A 14,418-nucleotide genomic window follows, 5' to 3' on the forward strand; every position below is an offset into this window, starting at 1 on the left:
CGTGGGGGGGGGGAGGGGTCACCCAGGAGCCAGAGGCTGATGAAGGGCCTAAGCTGTTTCTCTCCTCCCATGCCCATGGCCCTGCCCAGGTCCTCCACGTCAGGATCATGGGCCCTGGAGTGTCAGGACGAACAGTCACAGAGCCAGCCCTGTCCCCAGCCCCCGTGCCCACCCCTGTGTCTGCATGATGCCCAACCCCGCGTCCTGGGAGACAGCTGGCTGCAAGGAGAGTGTCAGCGGTGGTGAGTGCAGGGGAGGAGAGGGGAGGGGAGGGGAGGGGAAGGGAGGGGAGTGTGACTTGCTGGAGAACAGTTCTTGAGTCTGTATTCCTCCCCAGCTCCTGCACCCCTGAGGGCGTGATCTGTGAAGACACCCAGTGTGCAGGTCTGTGGTTCATCCCCACCCTTAGCCCTGTCCATCCCGCTGGCCTCAGGCCTGGCAGGCCATCCTCTGTGTGTCCTGTTACCCCCCCCCCCAACCTGCTACCCCAAACCCAACCCTCTGATTTTGGCGTTTCTCCGCTGACTTTACTTTGCCCTCCCACAGTGCCTGGGGGCTGGACACTGTGGTCCCCTTGGTCTGACTGTCCTGTCTCCTGCGGAGGTGGAAACCAAGTCCGCACCCGCGCCTGCGTGGTAACAGCCCCTCACCACAGGGACTCTCCGTGCCAGGGTCCGGACACCCAGACCCAGCGCTGTGGGCAGCAGCCGTGTCTGCGGCTGCTGGAGGCCTGCTCCTGGGGCCCATGGGGACCCTGTTCCCGCACCTGTGGCCCAGGCCTGGCCTCCCGCTCTGGGTCCTGCCCTTGCCTGCTGACAGAGTCTGACCCTGGGTGCAACGGCACCTTCCTGCACCTGGACACCCAGGCCTGCTACCCAGGGCCCTGCCGGGGTGAGCGTGACCCAGAAATGGGGCCCCTCCCGCAGTTTCCTATGTTGGCAATTCAGGGAATCGTATGTTGCCTGGCCCCACCCTATCCCTAGTCCCCCAACATCTTGCCTGATTCCTTTCCTCTCTCTGCCATCTCTTCCCTTCAAAAGCCTTTAGCACGTGGCCTCCTTGCCAGATGAGAGGAGTTCAGCCAAAACAGGCCTTTCTGAAGCCTTAGTCCCAGCTTGGGTAGTAGGAAGGGAGGTCCTGGGGGAGCCCAGAGGGCCCCGGCCCAACTGACATCCCACCCTGCCCCAGAGGACTGTGTGTGGAGCAGCTGGAGCAGCTGGACCCGCTGCTCATGCCAGGTGTTGGTGCAGCAGCGCTACCGGCACCAGAGACCGGTGCCCAGCCTGGCTGGCGAGGGCGCCCCTTGCACACGTCTCGATGGCCATTTCCGGCCCTGCCCCATCAGCAACTGCTCAGGTGAGGCCCAGTAGCAGAAGCCAGGGAGCTGAACAGGGCCAGTAGCAGTTCCCTTACACAGATCCAGTACCCCAGGCCTCACTGAGCCTGGCCCTCCGCATCCAGTGGCCCCCTGGGCTCCCTAATTCTCATAGCTGTTCAGCACCATCTTCTTGCTTTGCAGTTGCTGGTCCCCACTGTGTGTCCTGTGTGCTCACAGGACAGCATGAGTTGGCTAGCTTCTATTGAAACTGGCCACTGTCTTGCCCTTAAACACACACAGACCATCTGCCAATTCTAGGAGCACCCACCAATCCCCTAACTCTTGAAGTTCCCTCCCTCCATGCTGCCCTTCCCCCCTCCTCCCCCCTTCCCCCCCCCCTCCCACCACACACACACACACACACACACACACACACAGAAGTTGAACAGGTGCCACATGGGGAGGGGCAGGGACATGTCTGTCCTGTGGCAGCCAGCAGGGGGCAGTAGTGTTCTCTCCCCAGGGGAGGCCCAGGAAGCATTTGCTGAAGTACAGGAAGGTGTCCCTCCCTGGCTGTCCCCTTACCAGCCAGCTTCTCCTCCCCTTCCCAGAAGATGGCTGCACCCCTCCTTTTGAGTTCCAGGCCTGCGGCTCCCCCTGTGCCGGGCTCTGTACCACACACCTGCGTGGCCAACTCTGCCAGGACCTGCCACCCTGCCAGCCTGGTTGCTACTGCCCCAAGGTGAGGGCTAGGACAAGGGCGCTCTCTGTCCACCCATACTGTCCCTTGCCATGGTGACCCCATCTTCACTGCCCTGTCTATCCATTCAGCAACATGTGCAGTCCGGCTTACCTCATATCCCCCACGCTGTCCTGATGTGTCTGTCCTTCTGCGCAGGGGCTGCTGGAGCAGGCTGGGGGCTGTATTCTCCCAGAACAGTGTAACTGTTGGCACACCTCAGAAGAGGGGACCGCAGTGACTCTGGCCCCCGGAGAACGACTCCAGCTGGGCTGTAAGGAATGGTGAGTGATGGGAGAAAAGGGAGACAAAGGGTAAGGCCACGGGAAGAGGCCGGGGACCTGAGGACCAGCCTGACCGCAGAGCCCAGCTAAATCCCTTGGGCCCAGCCCAGCCTAGGAGCAAATGGCCCAAGATGCCGGATGTTGGTCTTCCCTCATCCTGCTTCAATATACCTTGAGCTCAGGCTCCCCTAAATACACCCCTACCCTCCAGCTTTGGGCTGGGTCCTGCCTCCCAGCGCCAACCCTGCTGTCCCCTCCCACAGCGAATGCCGGCGTGGCGAGCTGCAGTGTATCAGCCGGGGCTGTGAAGGTAACTGGTCTCTGGACACCACAGTCCATATTCATTCAGGGCTCAGGGCTTCAGGACATGGAACTTTCCAGGCTAAAACCAGGACCATCATACAAACAGGGACCCTACCCAGCCCCTCTCAGACCCCCTCCCTTCCTATTTCCTATTCTGTTTTTATTTATTTATTTATTGGTCAGTTCTGAGGCTTAAACTCAGGGTCCAGGCACTGTCCCTGAGTTCTTTTTGCTCAAGGCTAGCACTCTACCACTACACTCTACAGCTCCACTTCTGGTATTCAGCTGGCTTTGAACCGTGATCCTCAGAACTCAGCCATCTGAGTCGCTAGGATTACAAGTGTAAGCCATTGGTGCCCAGCCATATTTCTGATTCATCTTGGTCATAGCCCTGAGCCCTCTTGACTACCTGCCTTCTGGGGTTTCCGGGTTGAGGGAACTGACGCCCTGCCCTTCTAGGTCTTCTGCCTCTGAGTGGCTGGTCCGAGTGGTCGCCCTGTGGGCCTTGCCTACCCCGAAGTGCCCTGGCCTCAGTCTCCAGGATCACTCTGGGGGCTCACTGGCCTCCGAACACAACAGACGCCTCTCCAGCCTCCACCCCTCTGCTGGCTTCGGAGCAGCACCGACACCGCCTCTGCCTGGACCCTGAAACAGGGTTGCCCTGGACCGGGGACCCGCACCTATGCACGGCACCCCTCAGCCAGCACCGTGTCTGCTCTGACCCGGATGCCTGCCACGGTAACGAGGAGGGGTGAAGCCAACCAGCAAGAGGGGACCTGGAACTCCTGGGGGTCAGGAGGGCTGACAGCCTCACCCATGGGCAGCAGTCGGCCAACCTGAAAAACCCTTCTGCGAGGCTGAGGTAGAGGCCAAGCAGCAGCGGAAAAGAAGGGGAGCTGGGGGCGGGGGCATCCGTGCAGGCGTGGGGTGGACACAGGATGCCAGAGGGTCGGTGGGGCCTTGGCCCTGACTTCCATTTTGTTTTCCTCAGACTTATGCCAGTGGAATCCCTGGGGGCCCTGGAGCTCCTGCCAGGTGCCCTGCAATGGAGGGTTCCGGCTGCGCTGGAGAGAGGCAGGGGCGCCCCCTGGGGGAGGCTGCCGAGGGCCATGGGGTCAGACCGAGAGCTGCAATATGGGGTCCTGCCCAGGTAACCACCGTCCCGTCATCCAGGGGGCACCAGGACTGGAACACTGGAAATGCATCTGAAGGAGTTGGTGCCACTGCCCTGGAGATGTGTGTTGGAAGGGGCGGGTACTTCCTGGGGACCAGGAGTGTCCCACACACAGATTTCTGAACCCCAGGGGAGACCTGTGAGACTCGGGGTTCGGTGTCCACCCTTGACTGTGCCAACAAGTGCCCTCGCAGCTGCATCGACCTCTGGGACCGGGTGCAGTGTCTGCAAGGACCGTGCAGCCCAGGTAGCTGGCCAGAAAGTGTGTGGGCAGTGGGGGTGGGCAGAGGCAGAGCCGGGGAAGGCTCAGAACCCCAGATCATTATAAAAGCAGGAAAATGAGGCCTTGGGTCACTTTCAGCGACTGGCTCTGAGTGGTACACAGAGTGAAATGTAGTGTCCATGCAGTGTGCAGAGGGTACACAGGGCTGGCTAGAGAGGCCCCTCCCACATGGGGGCGGGGTAGAGAGGCCCCTCCCACATGGGGAGTAGAGAGGCCCCTCCCACATGGGGGGGTAGAGAGGCCCCTCCCACATGGGGGCAGGGTAGAGAGGCCCCTCCCACATGGGGGCGGGGTAGAGAGGCCCCTCCCACATGGGGGGTAGAGAGGCCCCTCCCACATGGGGAGTAGAGAGGCTACTCTCACACAGGGCCACCAAGGGAGACCAGGTATTGGACCCAGTCCAGAGGGACCCCACAATAAGCCTTGCCCAGCACTGAATCCTTTTTATTGGTGTATAAATCCTTTAATGGGTGTATAAATAATGGCTTTGTGTGATATTTTCATGCATATGTATATTATGTAATGAACTTTGATCATACCCACCTTCCCTTTTGCCTTCTCTCACCACCCCCATGTTCTTTCTCTTCCCTAATGTCCTTTCTCTTCACTTCTACTTTCATGTTCTTTACAAGCACTGGCTCTTTTCCCTTCTTCTTTTTCTTTGCGTGTGTATGCTAGTACTGGGGCTTGAATTCAGGGCCTGGGCATTGTCTCTTTAGCTTTATCAACCATAGCTGGCACTCTACCACTTGAACCACAGCTCCACTTCTGGCTTTTTGGTGGCTCATTGGAGATAAGAGTCTTACAGACTTTCCTGTTCATAAGATGTGGTGTCAAACCACGATCCTCAGATCTCAGCCTCCGGAGATTAGGAGTACAGGTGTGAGCCACCAGCACCTGGCTCAAACTCTGCATCCTGCTTCTCCTTCCCTCTCCTGCCCCCAGGCTGCCGATGTCCCCCTGGGCAGCTGGTGCAGGATGGACATTGTGTGCCCATCTCCTCTTGCCGCTGTGGTCTCCCCAGCACCAATGCATCATCGGAGCTGGCTCCTGCCCAGGTGGTCCAGCTAGACTGCCGGAACTGGTATGCTGCTGTGATGGCCAGCGGGGCTGGGGACTTCTGGGGTGGGAGGCCCGGGGCAGGGTGGGGCCGCGGGCACCCCTGTGAGCTGCAGCTCTGTCCTCCAATGCGGAGCCTGAGCCCTTGCTGCACTGTGCACAGCACCTGCGTCAATGGGTCCTTGCTGTGCACACACCAAGAATGTCCAGACCTAGGCCCTTGGTCAGCCTGGAGCCCGTGCTCGGCCTCCTGTGGTGGGGGCACCATGGAACGCCACCGGAGCTGTGAGGAACATCCTTCGGGGGCACCATGCCAAGCCCAGGTCACAGAACAGCAGCAGGAGTGTAACCTGCAGCCCTGTCCTGGTGAGCTCCCGGGCCTGCATTGTGCCCGTCCCCCATTGCTCCTGGGTCCAGGCTCTGAGGTTGGGAGGCGGGAGAAGAGGTTCAGCGGCAGACTTTTCCCGTGTGCTCCCACAGAGTGTCCCCCTGGCCAGGTGCTCAGTGCCTGTGCCACCGTGTGCCCGAGCCTCTGCTCACACCTGCAGCCGGGCACTGCCTGTGAGCGGGGACCCTGCCAGCTTGGCTGTGGCTGCCCCAGGGGACAGGTGAGAGCTGGGGTTGGGTCCTGGTTCCTTGCGGGGGAGGCGGGGAGGAAGCAGGGGACGGTGATCTGAGTCTAACAGCCTCCCAAACTCAGCTGCTGCTCAATGGCACCTGTGTGCCCCCCGAAGCCTGCCCCTGCACCCAGCTTTCTCTGCCCTGGGGCCTCACTGTCCCTCCCCAAGAGCAAGCCCAGGAGCTGCCCGCAGGGACTGTGCTCACCCGGGACTGCACGCGCTGGTGAGGCCCAGGGCTAGAGCGGGGGAGGGGGGCAGGCCGCGGACAGAGGCATGGGGAAGAGGGCCAGGGGTTCACTGAGCTGTGCTTTCTGTCTTCTCAGCATCTGCCAAGCTGGAGCCTTCAGCTGCTCCCCCACTGACTGTCAGGGTAAGGCTGTGCACATCAAGGTCAAAGTCAAGGTCAGGCCTGGAGCAGGGGAGTGGGGTCTCGTCTGTGACCCACACTAAGCTACCTCCATTTGGAAACTTTTCTCCCTCCCTGACTGCTGAGGCCCAGTGCTGCCTGGACAGTCAGTGTGTCCACCTGCTCATGGGGGCATTCACCAACTAGGGTTTTGCTCACGAAGCCAGGGCTGCGGAGGGCCAACAAGTGGAAGGTTCTTTCCCGCAGAGCAGTAAGCAGAAACAAGGAGCTGAGCCTGCCAGACCCCAGGCCTGGTGTATTCACCCAATGTGGTGTTGCCACACTGTGTGCCCACCACTGCCATGCTGGGTCCTGTGAGTTCAGGCATGCCCTGGCTAGCCCCTGGCTGAGGATGGGTGACTCAGAGTGTCTGCCAAGCAGGAGGTGCTCATAGGCCCCAGGAATCCACGTGGGCCCCGGGAATTCAGAGGTCAGGGTTGGTGGGTTGATCAGGCGGTGACACCTTGACTGGATCCTAGTATTTGGGGGTGGATCAGAGTAAGAGGTATGGCTGAGGGCTGCCAGAGCCCAGAAGGCAGGGGGAGGAGGAGAGGAGGGAGGGATCTAGGCTGGCTCTCAGGCTGATCGGAGAGCAGAGCGGGTGGATGGTCTTCTCTGCAGAGTGCCCCCCTGGGGAAATGTGGCAGCAGGTGGCCCCCGGCGGTCTGGGGCCCTGTGAGCGGACTTGCGCCGAGATAAACGCCACCGAGGCGCAGAGCAACTGCAGTGGCTTACTGGTCTCGGCCTGTGTGTGTCGGAAAGGGTACTTCCGCAGCCGGGCAGGCCCCTGCGTCCCTGCAGACCACTGCGAGTGCTGGCACCACGGGCACGCCCATCTGGTGAGACACTCCACCCCTGTTGCCAGCCTCCCCTTCCAGACCTCAGGCCTCCCATCTTGACGTCCCTTATTCCACTCCACAGCAGTTGGGGCAGGGGGCGGGTTGGCATTCTCTCTCGTGGGACAGTGTTTGGATCTTGCTCTAGCCCATTGCATTGCTTCCTGAGATTCTCACTGCCACACTCCAGTCCTAGTTCATTTTCCTGGTGGGACTCGCCCCCCCCTCCCCCCCCCAAGCATCAGGGCATTATGGGAAATTGGGAGAGACCAAGAGGAAGCTCCCCCCTCCCCCTTCTCCCCAGCCTGGATCTGAATGGGAGGAAGCCTGTGAGCGCTGCCGTTGCCTTGGTGGGAAGAGTATCTGCAGCCAGCACTGTCCCCGCCTGGCCTGTGCTCAGGTACCATGGTAGCCTTGTGGCCTCCTGGCTGGTCCCGGGCTCCTCCCTGAGGTCCTCCTCCAGAGCTGGTCCTAGAGTGAGAAAAGTCAGTGCGGGGATGCCGGCACACCCTCATGGAGGGCTTCCTCTGTAGGAGGAAGCGCTGGTCCAGGAGCCTGGGCGCTGTTGTCCCGCCTGTCACCGGAAGACCCTGGGTATGGAGGGCATTGGCTGCTCCTACTTTGTCTCTCCCTGGTTCTGGATCCTTCCAACTGTCCTTACACCCAGCCTTTCTAGACGGGCCTGGGCCTGCCTTCCTCCAGGGCTTGGCAGGGGAACGTCTCAGGGCTATCCTGTCGTGGCTGGCCTCCCGTCCTCCATGGACTCCAGCAGCCCCAGCCGCTGCTGCCACCCAGGACCCCCTCAGTCACAGCCCCCCCCCCCTCGGCCTTGCCCCTTCCTCCTGCCCATGTGGCTCTCCTTACTCGCAGAGGAGCAGCTGGCCTCTTGCCGGCACCTCACAGAGCTTCGCAACCTCACCAAGGGACCCTGCCACCTGGACCAGGTAGAAGTGAGCTACTGCAGTGGGCACTGCCCATCCAGCACCAACGTCATGCCTGAGGTGAGCGGGGGCTGCTACAGGGGCCTGGGAGGGGTCACCCCGAGCGCCGAGGACATACTGCCAGCTTCAGACCTGGGAAAGCCCAGAGAACACGAGAGATAGGGCCCACTCTCACAGAGCTTACAGTCGCGAGGGGCTACAGAGGGCCAGAGCCTTCCACCAAGGTGTGTGGGGGGGAGGGGTTTGATACCTACAGTGACCTCACACAATCCCCTCCGCCCACTGTGCCTCTGAAGACAAGCTAGGCTGAGCAATGGTGGCTCACGCCTGTCATCCTAGCTACTCAGGAGGCTGAGATCTGAGGATCATGGTTCAAAGCCAGCCCAGGCAGGAAAGTCTGTGAGGCCTATCTCCAGTTAACCACCAAAAAGTCCAAAAATGGAGTTGTAGCTCAAATGGTAAGTGCCAGCCTTAAGTGGAAAGGCTAAGGGACAGAGCCCAGTCTGTGAGTTCAAGCCCCAGTACTGGCACCAGAAGGAAGGGAGGGAGGGAGGGAAGAAGGGAGGGAGGGAGGGAGGGAGGGAAGGAGGGAGGGAGGGAGGGAAAGAAAGAAAGAAAGAAAGAAAGAAAGAAAGAAAGAAAGAAAGAAAGAAAGAAAGAAAGAAAGAAAGAAAGAAAGAAAGAAAGGAAGAAGACAACTCAGGACACCCTAAAGAAAAACCTGGAGGTTGGAGACAAACTCTGGAGTCAGAGTCCCTCACACTGAGAGCCAAAGGTTCAGAAGCTGACACTCTGCGCAAGCTCTCTTAAGACCCAGAAGCAAGCCCACCCACGGTTAGAATCTGCTTAGGGGCCTCTGGCCCTGACCCCTCTATCCCTGAGCCCGAAGAGCTGTGACATATATTACCAGTGTTCTCTCTGGATGGAGACCCAGCCCACCCTCTGGAAGCTCCCGGAGCTCCGCCTCTCCTCACCTTTACTCAGAGGCAATTCTCCTGCCTCTGCCCACCTGGAGACCCTGCCCCTGACTCCTCGGTCCCACTGCTGCTCTTCTGGGTGCCTGCACTCCCTTGTGGATGCTTTCTTAAGCCCCTTAGTGAGGAAAAGCAAGCGGCTTGGAGATAGAATCGTTTTGTGCCTGGTGTTGTGTGAGTTGATACCTGTCCCAAAGCAGAGCTGTAAATACAGTTGCAGGTAAAATTATCTCGAGCTCCTGGGATTCACAAAAGGGGCTCTGTAGCTTCAGGGCAGGAGCGTCTGCTCAGGAGAGCTCTCTTGGTACTTAGGATGGCAACTTGCTGCCTGTGATTATTTGCTCATTTGTTTCTTTTGTGCCAATGCTGGGGCTTGAACTCAAGGCACCGTCCCTGTAGCTTTTTGCTCAAGGCTAGCACTCTACGATTGAGGTACAGCTCCACTTCGGGCTCTCTGGTGTTTAGTTGGAGATAAAAGCCTCCTGGGCTTTCCTGCCACAGGCTGATTTTGAAGGGTGATCCTCACATCTCAGGCTCCTGAGTAGCTAGGATTGCAGGTGTGAACCATGGTATTTGTTTAAATTGCAGTCAGTATACATTCAGGCTGGAGGGGAGTGGAGGAGTCGGAGTCCTCCGGAGGCCGGCTTGGCTGAGGACTGTGATGTGGCCCTCCTGTTTGAGGGGAGGGAAACTCAACTGAACCCCTCTCCAGTTCAGCCACTTCTTCTCACCCAGGAGCCGTACCTACACAGCCAGTGCGACTGCTGTAGCTACCGCCTGGACCCAGACAGCCCAGTGAGGATCCTGAACCTGCGCTGTCCTGGCGGCCGCACAGAGCCAGTGGTGTTACCTGTCATCCACAGCTGCCAGTGCAGTGCCTGCCAAGGTGGGTCTGGGGGAGGGAGGAGCTCCTGGAGGGGGGGGTGGGGCCTGGTCAGAGGCGGGCTCTGCAGCGTGGGAAGTGGCTGGCAGGATAGGAGTAAAACTTCTCAGGAGCACACACAGAGTACCTCACCCCCTTCTTCCTCAGTTCCCTCCCATCTGAGCCCTGCCGTTTTCTCCACACCAGGATGATTTCTTCTCCGATCATACATAAACCTGGATGTTTGGAGTAAATCATATCTGGTTCAAGTGCCAGCCCATCTGTTCCCTTGTTGAGTCCTGGTGACCTCATCTTTTAGATGGGGGCCTTGGGAGGGGATGCATGCGTGTGAAGTACCTGGCAGGTGCGCCATGCTGCTCATCGGTGACTGTGTTTGAGAACTGAAACCGTGCTGTGCGGCTGCTGAGGGAAGGGCACGGCTCCACTCAAGTGGAGCACAGTGGAAGAGCTGGATTGGCTCTGTGCTTCCCCCTGGCAGCTTTACCTTCACACTGGCCTTCAGCTTTTCCCCACTGCATCTCACGGCCTCCTTACTAACCCATCTCTCTGTCTCTTGTCCCCTAGGAGGTGACTTCTCAAAGCACTGACAGGCTCTGCCAGTTGCATCCACTGCTGTCCCTCGTGGGGCCAGAGGGCTCGTTAACACTGATCCCTTCTTCCACTGCCCAGTTGCCCACTTCCCAGCAGATCCATGCTCGGGCAGTAGCATGCCCAAATAAAGTAACACTGGCAGCAAGTGTGTGTGTAGTCTTCATTCTGGGGTCTAGTCTTGCTTGGGTCTGTGCAAGGACTTTGCCTTCTGTGTCCCCTCTGAATCCACTCTAGATTCACTGGGATGCCCATCATGACTAGTGAGCCCGGGAAGGTCACGTCCCATAACTGCCTGTTTCCGGTCTGGAAAAGGACAAGGTTGAATATGAAGTGTGAGATCTGTTGTATTAGACATCTCTAGTGCCCCACGTCCTATCTGTCCATCCAGCTGCCACATGGCAGATAATATCATGGTAACTCAGGCTGAGATTTCCTCCCTCTGCTCCTCCTCCTCCTCTTTTTCACAACAGTTTTATTAAAGTGTAACTTACATAGTAAGAAACACACTCATTTTAAGTTTACGCTTCAATGACTTTTATAGAAAGTGAATTTTACACAATCACCACAATTCAATTTTAGAATATTTCCATCATTTCATGCCCATTTGCAACCAATCTCTTCCACTTCCTGCACATGAAAAACCACTAAACTGAATTCCAGTTCCACAAATTTGCCTATTCTGGACATTTTGTGTCCAGAGTCTTTCACTTACCCTGATGGTTTTGAGATTCATTCACATGACAACATACGACACTTTGCTTCTTTATAGTGCTGAAACAGTAATGTTTAACTATTTTACTGTTTTAACTATTTAATACATTTTCTATCCAGTTACCAGTTGATGGACATTCAGGTTCTTTGGGGGAGAGGGTCTATTATGAATAAAGCTATAACTAACATTTTTACATGAACCTATATGGGCTTAGGTTTTTATTTCTCTCCCATATATTATAAGTAAAATTTCTAGATTATATGATAACTTTTTCTGGGTCATATGTTAACTTTACAAGTTAATTTTTGCTCCTTTGTGCCAGTACTGGGGCTTGAACTCAAAGTCTGGCCACTGTCCCTTAGGTAGCTTTCTCTGCTCAAGATTGGCACTGTACCACTTTCTGGCTTTTTGGTGATTAGAGATAAGAGTCTCATGAGCTCTCCTGCTGGGGCTGGCTTGGAATCACATTCCTCAAATCTCACCCTCCTGAATGGCTAAGCTTACAGGCACAAGCCACTGGTGCCTGGCATTTTTTTAAGAAACTTTTCTAAAACAACTGTATCATTTTGCATTCCCACCAGCATTGCACAAGAGTTCCAGTTTCTCCATATGTTTGGCAATAGTTATAATTATCTTTGTGGAGTGCTCAACACTGACTATATCTGATTTGACTTGGGGCTACATGGTCCCAGTTTTCCCCTCCCATTCCCACCTGCAAGTTGTATAGTTCATTTTCAACAGTGTCCAGTGAGTATCACTGCTGCATTTGTTCACCCTTTGCCCTCTGTTTCTGTGCCCCCTTACCCTCCCAAAGACAGATAAATGAGTAAATAGGAAAAAATGGGAAGAAAACAACAACAGCAATAATAATAATAATAACCTCTTATTTGCATTTCGTGGAGTTAATTTCAATATATATTATTTTATATGATCAGAGGCACATAGACATTGTACCTTTGGGTTCCTCCCCTAAGAGTATCCTCCTTAGGTCTCACTGTGTGTACCTAGTGTCCTAAATAATTTATCATGTCTTGGTGTCTTTTTAGATCTAGCTTTCACATATGTCAGAAAACATGCGCTGTTTGTCTCTCTGAGCTTATCTTACCTCATTTAAAATGATTTGTTCTAGGTCCATCGATTTTCCTGAAAATGATATAATATTCTTTCTAGAGGCTGGGTAAAATTCCATTATGTATAGCTACCACATTTTTTTGGATCTGCTCATCTATCACGGGCATCTGAGCTGTTTCCATAACTTGGTTCTTGTGAATAGTGCAGCAACAAACATGGATGTGCCAGTGTGTTTACAGTATCTTGGCTTGTGATGTTTGGGGTAGATGCCCAGGAGTGGTATGGCTGGGTCTTAGGGAAGGTCTTTGTTTAGTATTTTTGAGGAACTTCCAGACGGCTATCCAGAGTGGTTGTATAGTTTACATTCCCACCAGCAGTGTAATAGGGTTCCTTTTCTCCCACATGCCCATCAACATATGTTGGTGTTTGAATTCACAATGTTGGCCAGTCTAACTGGGGTGAGATGGTGTCTTAGAATTGTTTTGATTTGCATTTCCTTTATGGAAAGGGATGTTGAGCATTTCCTCATGTGTTTCTTTGCCATTCTTACCTCTCCTTCTGAGAAGTCTCTCTTTAGTTCCTTTGCCTACTTAGTGATTGGTTTATTAGGTTTGGAGGGGTTAGTGTCTTGAGCTCCTTGTACATTTTGGATATTAGGTCTTTGCTGAATGTATTACTGGTAAAATCTTCTCCAGTCTGTTGTTTGTCTTTGTGTTATCATTTTAGATATCTCTATATATATTAAAAATGAAGCAAACTGTTTTGATGATTACATACTTTTAATGTCTTTTAAAGAAATAAGAAAACACACATACATGTCTTTGTCTTGGACCATTTGTGCTGCTATGACAAAGTACCTGAGACTGGGTAACTTATAAGCAATAAAAATTTACTTCTAACAGCCTGGCACTGGTGGCTCATACCTGTAATCCTAGCTACTCAGGAGGCTGAGATCTAAGGATCATGGTTCAAAGCTAGCCCAGGCAGGAAAGTCCGTGAGACTCTTATCGCCAATAAACAACCAGAAAACTGAAAGTGGTGCTGTGGCTCAAGTGGTTAAAGCGCTTGCCTTGAACTAAAGAGCTGAAGGACAGCTCCCAGGCCCAGAATTCAAGCCCCTCAACTGACCAAAAAGAAATAAAGAAAGAAATTTACTTCTCACAGTTCTGGAGACGAAAAAGTTCAAGATAAAAATCCATGATCAATCTGGGGAAACCTGCCTGGTGGGGCTGGGTACTCTTCATCCTCCTATGATGGAAGAGATGGAAGGACCAAAGGGCACGTGGAACTATTCTGTTCCCTGGGGTCCCTGCCAGAAAGGCACTAACCAATGGGTACGGATGGTATACAGGCCTAATAAACTCCTAAATGCCCCACTTCTGAATACTATTGCCCTCACCTCTTAATACTATTTTCCAACATGAAAACTTTGGAAGAACACATACATTCAAATCATAGCATTTCCCCTGTCTCTTTAGTTCTCATAAATTCAGTTATCAGTGTTTGAATTGTGACAGGTCTGTCTGCCCCTCCTGCAACGTGAGGGCATCTTTTCCCAAGGCCCTGGACTGTACCCCAGCACAGGAAAAAAAGTCTCCATCTTAGACACAGAGAACATTCCTTACTGGATACCAAATTTACTAGTGCCTTGCTCTTTGACTTCCCAGCTTCCAAATCTATGAGAAAATAAACTTGTTTTTCTTATAAATTTCCCAGTCTCGGGAATTTTGTTATAGCATCAAAAACAGACATCTTCCTTCTTCTAGTCTCTGCTGCCTACTTTTCTCTCTTTCTGTGCTGGGCTTGTTACATGCTAGAAACACTCTAGTGCTGAACCACACCATTCCCGGACCTAAGTCTTTCTCTTTTTTAATGTCATCTATTGTGCGATTGGACTGATCCACCTAAATTTTCCCATGCAATTCATCCCCTTAAAGCTCATATCAAATTCTGAAAGGTGGTGTGCATCGCCTCCCATATGGTCTTGTGCATTTCTCCAGTATCGCTTCCTGTCACTTTCTGTCTTACGCACTGCCACTGCTGTCTCTTCCCTTGCTTTACTCATCAAGTTTCTTATACCTAATTGCTCTTTCTTGTGACACTATTCTCCCCTTCCTATCTTGATCTGTTTTGTCAGAAGAAAGTGCCATAGCGTGGATGCCAGCATGGTTAGGCTCTGGCCAGGGTTCTTTGTCCAGCTTACAGAAGGCCACCTTGTCACTGT

The 14,418-nt window shown here is 54.4% G+C and overlaps 1 protein-coding gene across 1 annotated transcript in view; it reads left to right on the top strand.

Moving 5' to 3' along the window:
- LOC122105986 (SCO-spondin-like) overlaps positions 1 to 10,543 on the top strand; it is a 53,246-nt gene extending 42,703 nt beyond the window's left edge. Inside the window, exons 84-104 of the mRNA XM_042677298.1 lie at positions 90 to 242; positions 338 to 384; positions 547 to 891; positions 1,189 to 1,356; positions 1,930 to 2,060; positions 2,217 to 2,341; positions 2,605 to 2,651; positions 3,104 to 3,382; positions 3,636 to 3,794; positions 3,949 to 4,065; positions 5,047 to 5,185; positions 5,324 to 5,526; positions 5,641 to 5,768; positions 5,861 to 6,003; positions 6,104 to 6,150; positions 6,808 to 7,025; positions 7,327 to 7,422; positions 7,556 to 7,625; positions 7,893 to 8,023; positions 9,673 to 9,823; positions 10,385 to 10,543. Coding sequence (XP_042533232.1) covers positions 90 to 242; positions 338 to 384; positions 547 to 891; positions 1,189 to 1,356; positions 1,930 to 2,060; positions 2,217 to 2,341; positions 2,605 to 2,651; positions 3,104 to 3,382; positions 3,636 to 3,794; positions 3,949 to 4,065; positions 5,047 to 5,185; positions 5,324 to 5,526; positions 5,641 to 5,768; positions 5,861 to 6,003; positions 6,104 to 6,150; positions 6,808 to 7,025; positions 7,327 to 7,422; positions 7,556 to 7,625; positions 7,893 to 8,023; positions 9,673 to 9,823; positions 10,385 to 10,407 — 2,920 coding nt within the window. The 3' untranslated portion in view covers positions 10,408 to 10,543. The remainder of the gene's footprint in view (positions 1 to 89; positions 243 to 337; positions 385 to 546; positions 892 to 1,188; positions 1,357 to 1,929; positions 2,061 to 2,216; positions 2,342 to 2,604; positions 2,652 to 3,103; positions 3,383 to 3,635; positions 3,795 to 3,948; positions 4,066 to 5,046; positions 5,186 to 5,323; positions 5,527 to 5,640; positions 5,769 to 5,860; positions 6,004 to 6,103; positions 6,151 to 6,807; positions 7,026 to 7,326; positions 7,423 to 7,555; positions 7,626 to 7,892; positions 8,024 to 9,672; positions 9,824 to 10,384) is intronic.
- The last annotated feature ends 3,875 nt before the right edge of the window (positions 10,544 to 14,418 follow it).

The sequence above is a fragment of the Dipodomys spectabilis genome, unplaced genomic scaffold (genome assembly GCF_019054845.1).
Source record: "Dipodomys spectabilis isolate Male_0828 unplaced genomic scaffold, ASM1905484v1 ptg000034l, whole genome shotgun sequence".
NCBI classification, from domain to species: Eukaryota; Metazoa; Chordata; class Mammalia; order Rodentia; family Heteromyidae; genus Dipodomys; species Dipodomys spectabilis.